This window comes from Peromyscus leucopus, chromosome 5 (genome assembly GCF_004664715.2).
Source record: "Peromyscus leucopus breed LL Stock chromosome 5, UCI_PerLeu_2.1, whole genome shotgun sequence".
NCBI classification, from domain to species: Eukaryota; Metazoa; Chordata; class Mammalia; order Rodentia; family Cricetidae; genus Peromyscus; species Peromyscus leucopus.
The window spans coordinates 62622851-62644366 of record NC_051067.1 but is presented as its reverse complement, the minus strand read 5'-3'; the positions used below and the strand labels follow the sequence as shown (position 1 = coordinate 62644366).

Genomic DNA, 21516 nt, shown 5'->3' with positions numbered 1-21516 from the left:
CAGGCTGAATATTAATATTTTAAGCAGTTTGTCCAAAGAACTCTAACTGATGTAGAGAGGAAGCATCCCTCCTAATCTGAGATACTTTTCTAGTTAGAGTCATTACTGACAGGTTTATTGGCAGTAATCTTATAAAATTTATTTCTGATATCTGGTATTACAAACTTTAGTGTCTATAAGCTATGCATGATCTTTTGTATGAAACTGACATAGACCCTGTTGTCTCATCTTTCTTAATTGCTTCTGTTATTTTTTTTTCCTTCACTAAGACCTATATATGCCTTCTGTAAATGCATCCAGTAAATAGAGATGTAAACTGAGACAAAGCTGTACATTCTTATAATCTACATATTTCTCACACAAGATACAGGTCTTGAGAGCTTCCTTATTATGGTTTTCCATTGGAGTGAGATTGACCTGGTTACCTGTTTATCTACTCAAGAGCACCGAGTAAGTTCTGTGATCAGTGAGGCAGATAGCAACTGTTGTCAACATCTTCCTCCCTACACTACACGGAGCAGCTGTAGCCTCCATGATTCCCTGTCTTCTTTTCCTTTTCCCGAGCAGCCTCCTCCACAGGTCCTTCTGTCGGTTTAGAAGATGACTGAATCTGTCCCCTGCTCACTTGATGCATTCTTTGGCCGTGTTTCCAGAGTGAGAGCAATATCTTGGCTTTCCTGCTTACCACCACTCCACATTTTGGTTCAGTATAAAGCTGCAGATGGAGAAGCAGCTCAACAGTAGTGTATATTAGTTACATAATTACTACAACTCTCAAGCTGTACTCCCCTAGTTCTCAACTTGGTATCAGAGCCATTTCCAATCAGTTCTGAGCTAGCTTTCTGAGTGCCAGATAGAACAACAGGAGCCCATTTCTTTCTTTGGACCATCACTTCCTCTTGAGGATTTCTTCCATAGTTGCTGTCAGGGTGCCAAATGGCTAAAGAGGGAAAAATATTTGACAATTCGGCAGAAAAGTTTAAGACTTTTAAAAATGTAATTCAATAATTTTATGAAGCTACAAATAATCTTAAGCTGTATATTTAACCATAAAAGTTTATAAAGCCAAAGTTTTTCTTATGGATCTAAGTCTGTGCTTTCATTTTACAGATGTGAATGTAAGAGGCTCTCAAGATACATAGGCAGAATCATATATGATCCAAATACCTGATTTTATATGTTATGCTGTGTTTATATTAATTGATCATTGTCTTTGAAATGTGGTTGGGCGCTCTCCCCCCCTCCCCATTATGGAACTTGATGTGTGTACTGACAAGATAAAAATGCTGGTTGTTGCTATCTTCATTGTGCTGTTGCCAGTTAGAACTCCTTACAGGGTTCTAAATATCAGTTCTTACACCCTTGATAGACTGAAGAAATAGATCTTTAGAAGACATTTCCTGTTATATCTTTTTATTCATTTTGTATGTATGTGTGAGCACACAAATGCCATGGCATGCACGTAGAGGTCAGAGGGAAACTTTGGAAATTGCTTCTCCTTCCATGTGCGTTCTGGGGATCGATCGCAGATCATAAGCCTTGGCATCAAGAGCCTTTACCCGCTGAACCTTAGTCTTATTTTTCCAACTTTCAAATGACAAGGTTGAGGGACAGTAGGACCTATGTACCATTCATATGCAATGAACAATGTAAAATTATTTGTGTATGTATGATGTCATTGACTATGAATGTTTTCCTAGGTTTTAATTCCCCTAGCCATAAATCTAAGGGAATAAATTATTCTTTTAAAAAGAATTTTTTAATGATTTATTTTTATTTTATGTGTCATGTTGGTGCTGAGAATTGAACCCAGGTTATCTGGAAAAACAGCCAATGCTCTCAACCGCGGAGCCATCTTACCAGCCCCATAAATTAGTTCCTATCTCAGTCAGAAATGTTTTATATCAGTATTTTTTGCTTTTTGGATTTATTTTTAGTTTATTTTATGTTTAGTTATGTGTGTGTGAATGTATATGATGTTTGTTGGTGCCATGGAAGCCAGAAGAGGGAGTCAGATCCCCTGCATCTGGAGTTCCAGGCAGTTAGTGATGGCAAATGGGTCCTGGAAATAAAACTTGAGTCGTCTGAGGGTTTTTTGTTGTTGTTGTTGTTTTGAGACAATGTTTCTCTGTGTATCCCTGGCTGTCCTGGAATTCTTTGTAGACCAGGCTAGTCTCTAACTTAGACATCTGCCTGCCAAGAGAGCTAGGATTAAAGACATGCATGTTCCCAGCACTTGGGAGGCAGAGGCAGGCGGATCTCTGTGAGTTCAAGGCCAGCCTGGGCTACCAAGTGAGTTCCAGGAAAGGCGCAAAGCTACACAGAGAAACCCTGTCTCGAAAAACCAAAAAAAATAAAAAAAGACATGCATGCATTGCCACCACCACCCAGCACTTGGAACTTGGGTTCTCTGGAAGAGCAGCAAGTGCTCTTTACCCACTGAATCATCTGGAGAGGTCAGCCCTCAGTAGTTTCTTTCTTTCTTTTTCTTTCTTTCTTTCTTTCTTTCTTTCTTTCTTTCTTTCTTTCTTTCTTTCTTTCTTTCTTTCTTTCTTTCTTTCTCCTCTCCTCTCCTCTCCTCTCCTCTCCTCTCCTCTCCTCTCCTCTCCTCTCCTCTCCTCTCCTCTCCTCTCCTCTCCTCTCCTCTCCTCTCCTCTCCTCTCCTCTCCTCTCCTCTCCTCTCCTCTCCTCCCTCCCCTCCCCTCCCCTCCCCTCCCCTCCCCTCCCCTCCCCTCCCCTCCCCTCCCCTCCCCTCCCCTCCCTCCTTTCCTTTCCTCTCCTTTCTTCTCCTTTCCTTCCTTCTTTTTCTTTCTTTCTTTCTTTCCCTTCCTTCCTTCCTTCCTTCCTTCCTTCCTTCCTTCCTTCCTTCCTTCCTTCCTTCCTTCCTTCCTTTCTTTCTTTTTGATTTTTCGAGACAGGGTTTCAATGTGTAGCTTTGCGCCTTTCCTGGATCTCGCTCTGTAGACCAGGCTGGCCTCGAACTCACAAAGATCCACCTGCCTCTGCCTCCCAAGTACTGGGATTAAAGGCGTCCGCCACCGCCACCACCACCACCACCCGGCTTTTGTTTTGTTTTTTTAAAAATTTTCTTATTGTGTGTGTATGGACACCTTTGCCATGTATTTGTTTGGCAATAGGAGTTGGTTCTTTCCTGTAGGTGGATTCTGAGGATGAAGCTCAGGTCAGGCTTACCTTTACCTAACTCAGATCCATTGGCCAGTATATATAATAATGAGAAAAAAAGTTTTATATTTTCTTGATTCTGGTAACCATTCTAATCTTTTTAATTTTCTTTGCTTCCTTTTAAAGTTTACTTATTTTTATGCGTATGGTGTTTTGCCTACATATATGTCTGTGTACCATGTGTGAGCCTGGTGCCCACAGAAGCCAGAAGAGGGTGTCAAATTCTCAGAACTGTAGTTACCCATAGTTGTAAGCCTCTTTATGGGTGCTAGGAATTGAACCCAGGTCCTCTGAAAGAGCAACCAGTGTTCTTAATTGCTGAGCCATCTCATCTATGTTGTTATTTTTTGTAGTTTTTCTAATCTTTAAGTAAATCACAGACATATTTGTGTTCTCTAGTTACTGTGTTATTGTTCTGAAATCTGCTGATGGAAAAATATTCCCAGACATGGGTCACTCAGTATCCATTCAAATGAATTCTGAGCCTACTTGATTCATATGTTGTTTCCTTCACAGGAGGTGAATCACTTTTGTGGATATTCACTCATAAGCAATTCACTTTTGACTTTTTAGTTTCTCTCATAGCTTATAATTATGTATATACCATTTATCCCAAAGTGGAGAATTTTCTTAAATGACTTCTGTAAGGAATACCATTCTTTTTTTCCCCCATGAATTTGATGACCAGAAAATTTATCTTTGCTTAAAGTAAAACATTGATTATTGAGTTCTATTTAATTTACTTGAGCATTTGAAACAAGTTTTCAAAAAGCTGTTTAATGAGTTGTCATGCAACAGACAAATCTGACCAACCTTACTTGCTTCCCATTTATCCTTATATGGCAGGCACCGACTGGCCTGGAATTTTTAACATCTTGCCTCTGTCTCTTGAGTACATGGGTGTGTGCCACCATGCCTGGATTCTTTTTTTTTTTAATTATAAATGCTCAGCCAATAGCTTAGACTTGCTTTTTTTTATATTTTATAATTTAATTAATTTTACATATCAGCCACGGATTCCCCTGTCCTCCCTCCTCCCGTGCCCTCCCTCCTCCCAGCCCACCCCCCATTCCCATCTCCTCCAGGGCAAGGACTCCCCTGGGGATTCAGCTCAGCCTGGTAGATACAGGCAGGTCCAGTCCCCTCCTCCCTTCACCCAGGCTGAGCAACATGTCCCTGCATAGGCCCCAGCTGGCAGTGGTTGAGAGAAAGCCCGAACTGACCTAGTCTGGTGATCGGATGGCCAAACACCCTAAACTGTCATGCTAAAACTCTCATCCAATGACTGATGGAAGTGGATGCAGAGATCCACGGCCAGGCCCCAGGTGGAGCTCCTGGAGTCCAATTGGTGAGAAAGAGGAGGGATTGTATGAGCGAGAATTGTTGAGACCAAGATTGGAAAAAGCACAGGGATAAATAGCCAAACTAGTGGAAACACATGAATTATGAACCAATAGCTGAGGAGCCCCCAACTGGATCAGGCCCTCTGGATAAGCTTGATCTGTGTGGGAAGCCCCCAGGCAATGGGACTGGGACCTGTCCTTAGTGCATGAGTTGGCTGTTTGGAACCTGGATTCTTGTTTTTAAAGCTATCTTCAAATATACTAATTCTGGTAGTTTTCCTACTCTAGTGTTTTTATTCATTTCACATAAACCCTGTGTGTACTAGATACTTACATTCTGTACTTAGCTTCTAATATGTGGAACATTAAAATTTTTTGTTATATTTATTTAGTGTGTGAGTGTGTGTATATGTTTGTGGGACAGACAGAGAGACAGAGAGCCAGTACTGCTCCAGGGAATTTAGAGGATAGCTTATGGGAGTTGATTCTCTTCTACTGTGTATTAGATCCAGGGGATTAAACTCAGGTTGTCAGGCTTGGCAGAAAGTGCCCTATTCTTTTGAGCTATCTTGCCAGCCCCCCACATAGAACACTTTAACACAGCTTTCTGTGTGTGTCCAACTGGTCTTTGATAATTAAAGTAAGAAAAGTCTTAGCTGGGCAGTGGGTGGTACATGCCTTTAATCCTAGCACTCAGGAGGTAGAGGCAGGCAGATTTCTGAGTTTGAGGACAGCTAAGACTACACAAGAAAAGTCTTTATTGCCTTGTCTATTTTCCTGAAATTCATTTAGATAGATAATAGAAAGTTAAGTAGACATCCTTCTATTGGCTGGTTCCACCTCTGTAGATTCAACCAACCCTAGGTAGTAAATATTTTTTGAGGGGAAAAACTGCATCTGTCCTGAACACATACACTATTTTAGGTTGACATTATTATCTATAATTATAAAGCATTTACATTGTGTTACTATCAGTAATCTAGAGATGACTTAAAGTATATGGGAAGATGTGTCTAGGTTACATGCAAACACTATACTATTTTACATAAGCAACTTGAGCACCTGTAAATTTGCATATCCTGGGAGATTTCTAGAACCAATCTCCTGTGGATACTCAGGGACAATGGTACCAGCTAATTAATGTTTCTGTTTTCTAAGAACTTTCTAGAATGTAAATCTTGTCTTGTTTTTCTTTTTATGTTTATATTAGATTTAAGACATTGATGAAATACTAATCTCAGTTTAGTTCCTAAAATACTGTTTTGGTTGTCTTTATTAGCACTAGTAGCTTTCTTTACTTATGTTAAATATTCTTGATGTAACCCAGGGCCTCCCACATGCTAAGCAAGCATTTTGCCACTGAATTGCAGCATAAACTCCTTATACTAGTACTGATTCACTTGTTTTTAGACACCTACTTGTCAAATACTCATGGTAGGTTTTGAAGCTACCTTTAAGCTCTATTCTGAATACAAAGTTGCATTTTTTTAAAGTAGGAAATATAAAGTTTTAGACTTGTAGAAAAAAAGGACTTTTAGGCTTAATGATTTTGTAGTTTGGGATATGCTTATTGTTTATAATACTGATATCTTAAAAACTATTTTGGGATGTTTAAGAACAATTAAAACATTGATTTAGGGTTTTTACTTTTAGTAACTAAGTCGAGGATTTTTTTTTTTTTTTTTAAAGAAAATTGTTCTTTTTCTTTTAGGCAGCCATGGATTTTTGCATGAACATGAACACAAAGGCAAACAGGAAGAAGTTGGTTCGGGCACTCTTCATAGTTCCTAGACAGAGGTCAGTATTTAAAACAGTAATTTGTTGGTAGTGATGTAAGCTCAACATTCTTATTGAGTTATTTCTTTAAAATGATCGCTTGACTTAGTTTTATTAGTTCAATAGGCATTATTATTATTATTAGCAGATTCCCAGGACTTTCATTGATTTTTTTTGTCTTGTTTTGCTCTTATGGAAGTATTTTCTTCTAACATTTACATTCTATTCTAAGAGAAAATACTCCATACTAAAATAACTTGGTGCATGTGGTGCTGCACACTGTGATCCCAGCGCTCAGGGGAGGCTGAAGCTCATAGATGAAGTATTTGAGGACAGCCTGGGCTATGCAGTTGAGACTCCTACCTCAAAAAAACAAAACAGGCTGCAATTGGTGGCTTACGCCTTTAATCCCAGCACACTAAGGCTGAAGCAGGTGGGTCTCTATGAGTTCAAGGCCAGCCTGATCTATATAGTGAGCTCCAGGCCAACCAAGGCTGCATACTGTCTCCAAAAAAACAAAAAAACAAAAACCCAGAATGAAACAAAAAATGCTCAAGTGTAGTGGTACACACACCTTTGATTTCAGCACTGTGAGGCAGAGGCAAATAGTTCAGTTCAAGACCAGCCTGATCTACATAGTGAATTCCAGGACAGCCAGAGCTATGTAGAGAGATCCTCTCTCAAAAAACAAACAAAGCAACAACAAAAAACCCTAAATAATAAACTCAGTAATGACTAGAATTAGTTACTTAGTTTGTATTTTTCCCCTGTGATAAAAATAAAACATAAATTATGTAGGTTTTTTGGAAGAATTTATATTTTGTATAGATATGATAATTTAGTGTATGTAATTCTTAAGCTTAAATGGAAATTTTCAAGTTGAATTATAATGTTAGAGAAGAGATAACCTGCCTAGAGACTTCCCTCTGTGAAATTGAAAGCTACATTAATGATGGTGTTGTTCATAACTCAAGACACTCAGTTACATAACCCACAGAGAATTTTGATGCTCTGTTATGCTGAGTGAAAAATCTCTACCTGTATCTTTCAGAATTTTTCAGACCATTTACCTAGATCTAAAGGAGGCCCATTTCTGTTTTTAGATTTTTTTTTTTTTCTCTTATGAGACAAGCTCTTCAATATTGAGACTGTCCTGGGACTCTTTATATGATCCAGTCTACCTCAAATTTGAGTTTCTCCTGCTTTAAACTTCTGAACAAAAGGATAATGCGTGTGACCACTGTGCCTGGCCATTTCTGTTCAGTAAAAAGTTAGCAAGTTTGTTGGGGCTAGAGATGATGCAGTGGTTAGGAGGACTTGTTCTCCAGAGGAGAACCCAGGTTTGATTCCCAGCACTCACATGGTGGTTTATAAATGTCTGTAACCCCAGTTCCAGGGGATCTCATCTAATGCCTGACTCTACCATGACTGGTGGGCACTAGGCACACATGTGGTACTTTATGCATGCATGTAGGCAAAATACTCATACATGTTAAATAGAATAAATGAATCTAAAAGGAAAAGAAGTTTGTTAACTTCTGTGAAAGCTTATAATGTAGTTAAGATTGGTTCGTGCCCCCAAAGATAAGGATTTTATTGAAGATTTTCTGATCCATTGGTACATAGAGATTAGAGTTACTTTAGTAATACTAAAATTTCTCAGTGAAACCAAATTCTTACTTTTTCCTTTATCTTACAAAAAAATTATTTTTTTTGTTATGGGTTATGAGTGTTCTGCTTGCATGTATGTGCCTGGTACCCATAGAGACCAGAAAAGGTATTGGATCCCCTGGAACTAGATGTAGACTTGGTGGTGTGCTGTCATGGATGGGTGTTAGGAATCAACCCCAGATCCTCCGAAAGAATAGTCAGTGCTTTTAACCTCTGAGCCATCTCTGTAGCCCCTCTTTATCTTTTTTAGAAGTCTTTTCTCAGCAGTGTTATTATGAGCATGTTTTTTCTTTTTTATAGGTGAAGGGAGAAGGAATACTAATACAATGAGATAGTAATTAATAATTAATATAATTCAGAAAGATGGCTTTATGTTACCTTTAGCTATTAGATAGTAAATGGGGAGGGGGGCTGGAGAGGTGGCTCAGTGGTTAAGAACATTAGCTGTTCTTCCAAAAGACCTGCACCCACATGACGGCTCAAGCCTGTAATTCCAGTTAGGGGGTTTCTGACACCCTCACATAGACATACACTCAGGCAAAATGCCAATGCACATAAAATAAAAATAATTAAAAAATATATGAAATTGTATACTTTATCAAATTTAAGGTGCTACCAATTAATGTGTACCATTATCTTATGTACAAGTAAGAGAAAAATGTCCATATTATGGTTTTTCTGTGAGGTTCTGATTTCATACAGATGAAAATAGGGATAATATATACACCTTGAATTCATGAAAACTCAAAACAGTTTTCTCCCAATATCTTGGATTACTTTTAAAAAAAAACTATATACATACATATATATAACATTTTATTGATCTGTTTTGTATTCGGGCATGTAGGTGGTACATGCACATGCTTGGTACAGTGTGTATGTGGTCGTCAGAAGACAACTAAAGAGAGTTGGTTTTCTCCTTCTACTATGTAGGTTCTCGGTTTGAACTCAGGTTGTCAGGCTTGGTGGCAGGTACTGTGATGTTGTCTTGCCAGCCCACTTGGACTAATGTTTTCAAGTGATTTTTACCTTATATCAAGGAATGTTTGCTTTCATGCTTTTTTCATTTGAATAAAGACATATATCAATACTTATCTAGAGTTTGCAAAATAAAAATATCATTTAATAGAAGGAACCATTCGATGATGTGGCTTACCTATAAAAGACCAACTTTTTTCTTTGTATACTGGTGCCTCCTCCTAGATCAAACAAAATGAAAAAGATCTTTAAAAATTGTATACTGTTATTATTGTGTGTACATGTGCACACATGTGGAAACCAAAAGTTGATGTCTTCAATCATTCTCTACCTTTTTGTTTTGATTTGTTTTGTTTTTGCTTTTCTTTTTTCTTTTTCTTTTTTTTTTTTTTGATATATGATTTCTCACTGAATCCTGAGCTCAGATTCTACAATGGTGACTACCTAGTGAATGCCAGAAATTCTCCAGTTTTCTTCCTCCCTAGTGCTGGGATTTTAGGTGCATACCAAAGCACCCCCTTGTTCATATGAGTGCTGAGCTGAAACTCAGGACTTCATGTTTGTGCAGTAGGCACTTCACCAAGTGAGTCAGCTCCCAAGTCCTATTATTTGTTCTTTCAGAATGAAATTTGTCTGTATAACTTGTGAGTAGAAAGTTGTAATAGTTCCATTCTGCTAGAAACACAGACTTGAAAATAGTAGGAATTTACAAGTTGAGAGCAGTGATTCTCAACCTCTGGTCCTCGACCCCTTTAGGGGACAAACAACCCTTTTACATGGGTCATCTAAGACCACTGGAAAACATAGACATTTACATTATGATTCATAAGTAGCAAAATTACAGTTATAAAATAGTCATGAAAATAATTTTATGGTGGGGGGTCATCATAATACGAGGAACTGTGTTAAGGGGTCACGGCATTAGGAAGGTTAAGAACCACTGGTTTAGAAGAAAGAAGAAAAAATGTGAAAGAAAAAGGATGCATTTAAACCAAGGAATTAGCTATATACAAAGGATGGATAAGGAAAGTAATACAGAGTGGTTCTGATAGATAGCAGTCTGTGCATAGAGATAGAAAGGTCATGGCCTCAAACTGTAGCAAATTCCCTTTCTTGGATTCCCACCCATGTCTGGAGGACATAGTTTTGTATTCTGTAAGCTGTAGGAAGGAAGCCATATTTGCTGCTTTATCGCTAGCACTTGACACAATGTTTGATATGCAGAAGTTGATAAAAATTATGTGACATGTTTAGTTTTAATGCCCTTTTTAAAAATGTAGTTTATAGACTGAATCTTAATTCTTTTTTATTTCCGAGACAGAGTTTCACTGTGTAGCCCTCGCTGACCTGGAACTCGATCCATAGACCAGGTTGGTCTTGAACTTAGAGATCTACCTGCCTCTGCCTCCTGAGTGCTGGGATTAAAGGCAGGTGCCACCACCTGCAGGCTCAATCTTAATTCTTAATTCCTCTTTTAAAATCCTGATATCTATAGAGTGACTTCTATAGAGTGACCTAGTGAATATCCTCTGTTTTCCCCACTTCCAGAGGGGAATGCTTTTTACTGTGTGGGATTCCTTTGTTTTTTATTGGGAATGGTGACTCACCTTTAAGCCTTATCACAATAGCTGTCTAGCTGAACAGCCGCTTTGTTTTCCCTTGTGTAAAATAAATGCAGTGTTCTTTAGTGTCCTTTTAACATTTTTCCATGGAAGAAAACAGGTACATCCTATTACAGTTGGTTGACTTGCCGAATGTATTGTTTCCAGACTATGAAAACAATCAGCTCTTCAGGAGACAGAGAATAAAAGCTTTGAATTTTGCACATATCTGTAAATAGCTGGGTATTGTAGTATGTGCCTATAAGCCTAGAACTTGAGAGGCAGAGGCAGAAGGTTTGCTCTAAGTTTGAGGCTTGCCTGGCTAAATAGTAAACTAAAGGATAGCTTGGGCCACAGAGCAAGATCTTGTCTCAAAATGAAAAACAAAAAATAATGCTTTGTTTTAAAATATTTGAATTAGTTTTATATCCTATTTAAAAAATTAGTTACGCTGGGCATGGTGGCGCTTACCTTTAATCCCAGCACTTGCGGGGCAGAGGCAGGAGGATCTCTGTGAGTTTGAGGCCAGCCTGGACAGCCAGAGCTGTTATACAGAGAAACCTTGTCTCGAAAAACCACACACACACACACACACACACACACACACACACACGCGCGCGCGCGCATTCTTTCTCTCTCTCTCTCTCTTATAGTCTCAATACCAGAATTCTAACACATCTTTTAGTGAAAAAGTATCCCTCATCTCATCTCCCTATTTACCCAAGTTCCATGTCTGCTACTGGAAGACTACTGTCTTGGTTCTTAGATATATCCTGCTCAGGTTTCTTTTTCATATATAAGAAAATACAAGTTTAGATTCTTACTTCTTTTTACACAGAGAGTAACCTCTTATGTATACCTTTCATTACTATGAAAAGATCTCCTTTATTCATTTTTATAAGGCTGCATGCAGTGTTTCTCTTCATGGATGTATCATATTTAACCATTCCAGGCTTTCCAGCCCTTTCCTGTTATTGACAAAACTATATTTGTACTTCCTTTTTCTCTTATTTGTATTAGCCAGTGGCTTATCAGTTTTGTGTTTTTTTCCTATGAAAACTTCCCCTAGCTTTTAGATTTATCATTAATTCTATTGTTTTCTATTCATTTTTGGCTTTTATTTTTATTTATTTCCTTCTTTGGGATTATTTCATTTATTTTGTTTCTTTTCTGTTAACTTCATATATATCTTGGCCTTTGAGTGTGGATCTAGCTGTTCTATAGTTTTTACATATGGTGACTTAATGTTTTCTAGAAATTCTGCATCTTTCTATGATACATGTATAATTTGGCTTGTCTCTGAAGAAGATGGTCTGGTCCCTAGTGATGCTAGAATTATAAGCACCCACCAGTCTCTTGTTATTCTAATTCTCAGTCTCCTCATTCCCATAAATTCAGAAACTTCTTTATCCCTGAATAAGAGAGATAACTGGAGCCCTCAGGTGGTTAGGTGTCGGGGTTGGAAGAAGTGGGGGAAGAACACAAGAGTGGGGCTTAGTATAAGCTGGTTAGACTATTCTGGGCTAAGAATTGTTAGGGGTAACTCTTTGAGCTATCTGGATCCTATAAGGTTGGTTTGAACTCTCTTGAAAGAGCAAGGAAATTCTTTTTATCTGTTTAGAATTCTGACTTCCTTAGCCATCCATGCATATATCTTCTTTGGGCCTCCTGCTTTAAAATGCTCCTCCTTCTTATTCCTTTTGTTCAAGCTCCTCCCCAAAGAGGAGTTATCTGGCCGAATGTCTATTCTCTGCTATATCTGGGATTCCTTTCATCTAACTGACCTGGCCAAAAGTATGCTAGCAAAACCAGAATAGATTGTTTAGTAGTTGTTTTACTGACTATGACCATGAGTCCGTAAGTTATATGTGGGATCATGATAGCTGTTTTATCTAGTCTATACAGTTTGTTGAGGAAAATGCTGAACTCTTAAGTACTTTTTATCCTTCTTTTCCCTCTTTAAATAAGAACTTCGGGGACTGGAGAGATGGCTCAGCAGTTAAGAGCATTGGCTGCTCTTCAGGAGTACCTAGGCTCAATTCCTAGCACCCACATAGCAGCTCACAGATGTCTGTAACTCCAGTTCCAGGAGATTCTCAGACATACTCAGAGATCCTCACACAGACATAAATGCAGGCAAAACACCAATCAATGCTCATGAAATAAAAATAAATTAATTATTAAAAGATTAAAAATATGGCTGACAACCATAAAAAAAAAAAACTTTGTAGAGAAGTAATTCACTGAAGTATATGATTTGGGGTTGTAAGGATATGCAACCACTGCAATTCATTTAAAACATTTTTGTGTTCTAAAAGGAATACTTAAGACCATAGCAGTTTCCTCTCTGACTCCTTCTGCAGCTCTAAGGAATCACAAGTCTGCTCTGTTGGTATGGTTCTGTCTGTACTGGACATTTCTTTTAAGTAGAATCGTACAGTACATGACCCCTTATGCCTGACTTTCCTTTAGCATAGTGTTTTCAAGATATACAGATTTCCTAGCAGGGACCTGCGCTTCATCCTTTCTGTAAAGTAGTGTCCCATTGTTTTTCAGCATCCACATTTTGTCTGTTTATTAGTTGATGTTATTAATTTGGTTATTTGTACTTTTTTAACTATTAAGAATAATACATTTTTGATTGTTTGTATAGGATTGGTGTAGACATCTGTTTTGGTTCTTGGGTATATACCTAGGAGTAGAATTACTGAATCATACAATAACTCCATTATTTATTAGTCATTTTAAGTAATTGCCATATATTTTCACAATGGCTGTGCTGTCTTATATCCCCACCTGCAATGTGAGAGATGTAGTTTCCTTAAATTTTTTAAAATTTATTTTTTTTAGTTGGTTAGTTTACTTATTATTAGTGTGCATGTACACGTGACTAAGTCACTGCACTCATGGAACAGTTTTGAAGAGCTAGTTCTCTTCTACCACATGAGGATGGAACTCAGGTTATCAGGCTTGGTGCCAAGCTCCTTCACTCAATGAGCCATCTCACCAGCCGGAACCTAGTTTCTCTATGTTTTTTGCCCACAGTTGTTACAATCAGTTTTTACATTGCAGCCAAACTAGTGGCTATGAAGTGAACCTCATTGTGTGTTTGTGTGTGTGTGTGTGTGTGTGTGTGTGTGTGTGTGTGTGTGTGTGTTTGAATCTTTCATTTCTTGAGATGAGGTCTTGCTGTTGACCATTGCTAGTCTTGAGCTCATGGGGCATCAAGAGGTCTACTTCCCTTAGCCTTCTAAGTTCTGAGGACACAGATGCAGAACACCATAGCAGCACTTATTATGGTTTGGGTGGTAATATTGCCTGATGGCTAGTGATGTGTTTTTTTTTTTTTTCCATAAGCTTGTTGGCCATTTATTTACCTTTGGAACAATGTCAATTCGACATATACACTTCATTTTTGTCTTTTTGTTTTGTTTTTCTTTTGAGGTAGGGCCTTTTGTAGCTCAGGCTGTTCTAGAACTTGCTAGGTAGCCAAGAATTATCTTGGCTTCTTACCTGGACATGTGCCACCATACCTGGTTTTATACAGAACTGGGAATTAAACCTTGAGCTTCATGCATGCTAGACAAGTACTTTACCAAGAGATCTATATATATCCCTCACCCTTCTAATTATATTTGTCTTTTTAATGATACTCAGAGTACCTACCTTCCCCTCATCAGATACCTAATTTGCAAATTTTGAATGTTTTGTTGTTGTTACTATTTTTTGAGTTGTTTTTGTATTTTCTTGATGTAATGTGTAGGACAAAAAAAATTAAATTTGATATAGTCCATTTTTTACAATTCTCCCCGCCTCATCTCCCCCGCCCCATACAGGGTTTTTTTTTTATGTGTCCTGACTGTCCACCTGCCTCTACCTCCCAAGTGCTGAGATTAAAGGAGTGAGCTACCACTGCCTCATTTTTTTACAATTCTTAAAAGTGTGAGCTGGAAAAAAAAAAGTGTGAGCTGAAACAAGATTTAACTTTCAGTTTTGTTTGTCAGATTATGGTAAAAGCTTTTCTACAGGCTGCTGTTGTAGCTCTTACCGTATTATTTTGAAAGACTCCTCAGAAATGAAACCTAGGAATTTTCTTAGACATTTGCATACCATTTTATAGTTAATTTGTAATAGCCATACCACATAGAGAATTGAAGCTTTACATGAAGTATTTAATCTTTAAGTATACTATGTGTCTACCACCCAGATCAAATTATGCAACATTTTCATCATTCTGAAGACCATTTACCTAAGCTAGATTTTGAGTTTAAAGTGAGAATCAGGGAAAGTACCTTAAAAATCTTTTTCCTTATTTTAATTACTGCTATACTGTATGTTTCTTTTAGTGACTTTAAATCCACATGGAGTTGCAAGTATTGAGAGGCAGATGCGAAGAATATCCTTAGAGTGATGTAAATACAACACTCTTCACATGTAAAATTTACACTGGATTCTAGAGTAGGTGTTTTGTTTTGTTTTGTGCGACAGGGTTTCTCTGCTGTCTTGAACCTCACTCTGTAGACCAGGCTGGCCTCAAACTTGCAGGGAGCCGCCTGTCTTGCCTCACAAGTGCTGGGATTAAAGGTCCAGCTGGTTTTTGATGTTTTTTTGTGAGATTTTTCAAATTGGGTTTTCTCCCTCACTAAATTTAAAATGGAAAGAATCAGAGATTTTTTTGATTTGGTTTTGCTTTCTCCTTTTACTCTATTAGTATGCTATACCACATGGTGGCACTGTTTTATTTAGAATATCAGGACTGTAAGAAAAAAAATGAACAACTTACTTGGATTTTAGAGAAAATGATTCTAGTCTTTATTTTATGTTGCCACTTTTGAATAATATCCTACTTTAGTATTATTTTCTAATTGTGTGTGTGTGTGTGTGTGTGTGTGTGTGTGTGTGTGTGTGTGTGTGTGTGCGTGTCCCAGCCAGGCCACAGCATATATGGAAGGTATAATAGGACAACTTGTGAGAGTTTTGTCCATTCTTCCACCTGGGTCCCTAGGATCAAACTTAAGTTGTCAGACTTGGTGACAAGTGCCTTTTCCCACTAAGCCATCTTGTCAGCCCCTATTGTAATATTTCCCAAGCTGAAATTTTTTGTTGTTATTGTTTTGTAGTGTTGGGAATCAAATCTGGGGTTTTAGTCATGGTAAGAAGATTCTCAGCAACTCTGAGCCCCTCCAGTTTTTGTTTGTTTTGTTGTTTTGGTTTTGGTTTTTCGACACAGGGTTTCTCTGTGTAATCTTGGCTGTCTTGGAACTCCGTCTTTAGACCACGATGGCCTCAAACTCACAGACATCTGCCTGCCTCTGCTGGGATTAAAGACATGCGCCACTGCCGCCACCATCTGGCGGCACCCCTCCAGTTTTTAAATTGAACTATAACAGTATTCTTTCATATTCAGTTTTTTCCAAGGCAGTTTTGAGAAGAGATAAAATTAATAGCTTCCAACAGTTAAAAAAAATTGCAATTTTTTAAAAAGAGGTAAGCTGAAGCAAGAGGTTTGTGAGTTGGAAGCTAGTCAGGCCTAGGATGGTAGCAAGTTTAAGGCCAGCTATATAGTAAGGCTCTACCTTCAAGAGAAGAAAGAAGAGGAAGAAAGAGTATTTATTTGAAAAGGCTAACTCATTAGTAGATTAAAATGCCTGAAAGACTTTCTCCTCAGGAACAAGTATGTGTGAATTTCTGGTATTTGTATTTCTTGAGCTTAGTGACTGAATGGTGATCATTAACTGCAATAGTATATGTAGGTTTGTGATTCTTGGAAGTACAGGTGAGGTTTTATTGTTTTAGGAGATTTTATTTGTTTGTTTTTGTTTTTTTATGAAAGAATTTCTCTGAGATACAGCTCTGGCTGTCCTATAACTCACTTTGTGGACCAGGCTGGCCTGGACTCTGCCTCCCAAGTGCTGGGACTAAAGGTATGTGCCACTACCACCTGGAAGGAGAGTTGTTTTTAAGTCATTTACGATTAACTATTAAAAATAATCAGTATCAGAAGATTATAGAATTCAGCTTTGATAAGAAGGATCTAAGTTATTTCCCATTTACTTTTCAGAAAATTCAAATTAGATGGACTGTTAGATGGACTGTGTCTATGACTTTATTAGATGAACTGTCTTGCTTTTTGATTTTGTTGCACTCTATTGACATGTAAAAATTTACTCTTGGTGAGGCCTAGTGGCATGGGACTACAATCCCTGATGTTTCAGAGAGTGAGTGAAGCAAAAGAACCTCAAGTTCAGGGCCAACTGATCTTGAGAAAGTTTGGTTAGCCTTTTCAACTTAGTCAGACCTTTTCTCTAGAAGCAAAGTGAGGTCAGGATGTTTGCCTAGAACAAATGAGGTCCAAGATTCAAATTCCTGTTGTGGATGAATGAGGGAAGGAGAGAACAGAGAGGAGGGAAGGAGGGAGAGAGGAAGAAAGGGAAAAAAGGAAGTGTGCTTCATAAGTTAATTAAAATACCTCATTTTGTAGTTCAATAACTTTAAAATGGTTGATGCTATGTTTTGCATTTTAGCCCTTTACGCTTGTATTTATTCTTAGGAAGGAAGGACAGAGCGTTCTTACGTGTTCTGTGTTGTCCACAGAATGATTTATGATAGCCATGCTTGCTATTTTGAATTAATGAGTTATTAGACAAAAATAAAAGAATAGCTAGCAAGTGGTAGATTTATAGAAACAGTAGATAAATAGCAAAATGTCATCAAATTAGGCAGAGACAACTAAGTAGCCTCACTTGAAGTAATCCTGCTTGAGTCTGGGATAGGAGTCTGCTTTCAATAAGCTTAATCAGCACGTCACAGTTTACTAATATAATGTACAATACAGTGAACCATGACTGTCAGTGAGCAAGTAATTCACTATCTTATTTCCAGTGAAGGAATTTTATTTTATAAAGTAATGAATGACACAGAACTGAAGCTACCGCAGGGTAAACTTTAGTATAAGCTATCCATTTTATAGGAATAGAACTCTGAGAAAATGGAATAATTTGCTGCTACATGAAACAAAAGTTAGGATAACTAACTACCTGGAATAGTTTAAAAGATGAACTGTTCTTGAATCCCTAAGCCATTTAAAAAATCCTCAATATAGCCAAAAACACTTATTGTGTGATTAATCTGCCAATCTGTGTCTGAACAGATAACACAAACTGCTCACTTTAAGATGAATAAATGGGAGCACTTTCGTTTGGACCAGGAAAAAGCCTTCAAGTAGATTTAGCTAATTGGAGAAAGAAGAAAGCATACATGTACTGCTGGCTATTCTTAGTTGCCTACTTGACTGCATCTGCAATTAACTAAACCAAAATGGCTGGACACTTTATGAGGGATTTTTTTTCTTAATTAAATCATTTATGGTGGGAAGATACACCTTTAATGCAGATCTTTTGAGGTAGGAAGATCCACCTTTAATGTGAGATAAATTCAAGAAAAATTCTTAAAAAAATCCAGGTAGATAATACAGAAAAAAGATATTAAAGCCATATATGTATCAGACTATGATATGTTTGCAATATTTAAGAGCCACTTGAGGACTAGGGAGATGGTTCAGTGGGTAAAAAGCTATTGCTGTATAAGGATGAGGCCTGAGCTTGAATCTTATTTTTAAAAAAGGGTGTCAATTATTTAATATGGTGGGGCAATATGCATTTTAGAGAATATGTTAAAAGTGCACTTGAATGAAATTTGTTTATAGAACACATGAGCATAACACATAAAATATATAACCTTTGTTCCAATAACCACTTTTGAATGTTGGCAAACCACCTCCATGGTAAGTGGCAAGAAGATAAAAATAATTTAGCAAATAAGTAATTTATATATGAAGTTAAAAGATTCTTTTGTTTTTTAATTTTTTATGAATAGATATTTTGCCTACATACATGTCTGTGTAACACAGAGGCCAGACGAGGGTGTCAGATCCCCTGGGACTGGAGTTACAGATGGTTATGAGCCACCATATGGGTGCTGGAAATTGAACTCAGCTCCCCTAGAAGAGCACCCAGTGCTCTTAACCATGGTGCCATCTCTCTAGCCCCTAGTATTTTTGTTGTTGTTGTTTGTTTTTTGTTTTGTTTGTTTTTTGTTTTCTTATTTTGAAACAGAATCTCTGTGTGTGTTGTCTTATCTGGCCTGGAGCTTACTATGTAGACCAGCTTGGCTTCAAATTCATGGGCAGTCTTTCTCTCTCTGTCTCTCAAGTACTAGGGCTATGGACATGTGCCATCACACTTGACTAAAATTCCATTTTAAAAATGATTACAGAATAAAAGGTGGAGGGGGGCATCAGAGAGAAAGGCAGATTTACAAATTCACTGGGATATTCAGATGGCTTTTACTGAAGTGGCTTGGATGCAGTGATGGAATAGAGTACAAGTGTTGGGGAAAGTATATTCTACTTAAAAGGAAGGAAAAATGCCAAGGATTTGAGTGAGATTGATGAATGCTAGCATGCAGGGAGAACAGAAGGCTTGTCAGGTTGGCCCTAGAGTCACAGAAAGCTATTTGCAGTGCCTTAGCTAGGTTTTTCTGACTTCTAGCTTGTTGCTCTTTGTTATTCTACAGCCTCAGCTCTTGAATCTCTGATCTCTGCTTATGATGTCAGGAATGCAAGTGATCCAAGGCATTGGCTTAAATTCCTATATTTGAATGTATCCATGGATTATTTTTTAGACTTATTTATGTATATGAGTAGTTTTTTGCCCAACATATATGTGTTTGTACCATGTGTGCCTGGTACCCTGAAAAGTTAGATGTGAGTGTTGGATTCTCTGGAGCTAGATTGTGAGCCTGGACCCTGGGCCTCTGGAAGAGCAGCCAGTGCTCTTAAGCACTGAGCCATCTCTCCAGCACCCCTGACAATTGATTATTAATTGAAATAGAGCATTTGCTGTTAAAATGAGTATAGAAAACAAAGAACCTAGTATTTTAAAGTAATTTATACTTTGCAGGTTAGTATAAGTCCATCTGTTAATACAAGAAAATAGTTTATTTCAGGCTTTTAAAAAATTACATATTTCAGCCAGGCAGTGGTGGCACATGCCTTTAATTTTAGCACTTGGGAGGCAGAGCCAGGCAGATCTCTGTGAGCTCAAGGCCAGTCTGGTCTACAAAACAAGATCCAGGACAGGCACCAAAACTACACAGAGAAACCCTGTCTCAAAACAAACAAACAAACAAACAAATAAACAAAAAAACAAAAACAAAAAACCACTAAAAAACAAAAATAAATAAAATTATATATTTCATATATATGTAAGTTTGTGTGTATATATGTGCCTGAGTGTGTGTGTATGTGTATATACTGTTTCTGTGCATGAGCCATTGGAAGTCAGAAGAGAGAGTTAGATCCTTTGGAACTGGAGTTACAGGTGATTGTGAGCTACTATGTGGGTGCTGAGAACCAAACCTGGATCCTTTGCAAGGACAGTAAGCATTCTTAACTACAGAGCCATCTCTCCAGTCCTCCAGGATTTTTTTTTTCTTTTATTTAAAAACACTAGCAATACCCAGGAAATCTTAAAGGAATACCTTAGTTTTGTAATATCAAGAAGTGATGTGGCCCACATCATGTCCATTTTGTATCTCAGATGCTTAACTTTCAACAGATAAACCTTTAAAATATTTTAAATAAATATCTAAAATTTGATTATAAATGTTAGGGTTCAAAACACTTTCAAATTTTACTTTTAAAAGTAATGATTTTTAGCTTGGCAATGAGCACTTGGGAGGCAGAGGCAGGTGGATCTCTGAGTTCGAGGCTAACCTGGTCTACAGAACGAGTTCCAGCACAGCCAGGACTACACAGAGAAACTCTGTTTCAAAAACAAAACAAAAATAGGAGTTTTAGCCGGGCGGTGGTGGCACATGCCTTTAATCCCAGCACTCGGGAGGCAGAGGCAGGCGGATCTCTGTGAGTTCGAGGCCAGCCTGGGCTACCAAGTGAGTCCCAGGAAAGGCTCCAAAGCTACACAGAGAAACCCTGTCTAGAAAAATCAAAAAAAAAAAAAAGGAGCTTTAAATTTTATTTAAGACATGAGTCGATAGCTGCCATAGTCTTCCATCTATCTTGTTATTTCTGAGTTGGTGACTATAATTGCCATCTCAGAGAGAAGGGTTATTACTATTAACAAGTTGAATAATACGTGTGTGTGTATATATTATAATTAGGACTAGTCTTACTACATTAGTAATTTTTTTAACTTTTAAGTTTTCTTTGAAAACAATCTAAACTATACTCATTTAAATGTGCAACAGTGTTTGTGTGAAGATTAGAGAACAGCTTGGAGAAATTGGTTCTTTCCTTCCACTTTGTGGATCATGTAGGTTGAATTCAGGTCTCCTGGCTTGGCAGCAACTACCTTGTTAAGCCACTGAGCCATCTCTCTGGCTTTCAGGTTTTGGTGTTTTCATTTACAAAAGTATTTGCCTAACTTAAGGATAGTTAGGCAAATAAAAAAATCTTCCCTTTTTATAATGGTAGAAATTCTGATGTTAAGGGATAGTCTATCACTCATGAAAAGGTTTTGTTTAAAAACAAATGTTAAAACACAAATGTTTTAAAAGAAATTATAGAAGTCAGAGAAGAAAACCAAGTTTTTAAGATTTTAGCTATGAATTTACTTTTCCTTCCTTAACACCATATCTCCTTTACCCTCCTTGTCTCAGGGTCAATCTAATTCTAATTGCAAATCTAATTTGTAGCCTGCTATGACAGGTATACCTTTAGTAATAATGACCTATTTTCCTACACCAGTCAGTCATACAAGCACATATTTGGGGATAGTTAAGAACTGTAGGATTATTTGTTTGTCTGGTAAGAGCTTCCAGCTGGCACAGTTTCCATCTGCTCTTTGTAGTGTTTAGCTTCCCTGTCTGCATTGCTGGCCCTACTGCTGCCAGCATAGCGGCGTTTGTTTCTCCTTACGGCTTCTCATCTCCAGCCTGTGCGATCC

General features: G+C 37.8%; 1 protein-coding gene across 7 annotated transcripts in view; it reads left to right on the top strand.

Annotated features, from left to right (window-relative positions):
* Upf2 (UPF2 regulator of nonsense mediated mRNA decay) overlaps window positions 1-21516 on the top strand; it is a 121692-nt gene that overhangs the window by 40730 nt on the left and 59446 nt on the right. For all 7 annotated transcript variants that reach the window (XM_028891689.1, XM_028891682.1, XM_037205975.1 and 4 more), the window contains one exon: window positions 6238-6323. In XM_028891689.1, the coding sequence (XP_028747522.1) occupies window positions 6238-6323 (86 nt within the window). The remainder of the gene's footprint in view (window positions 1-6237; window positions 6324-21516) is intronic.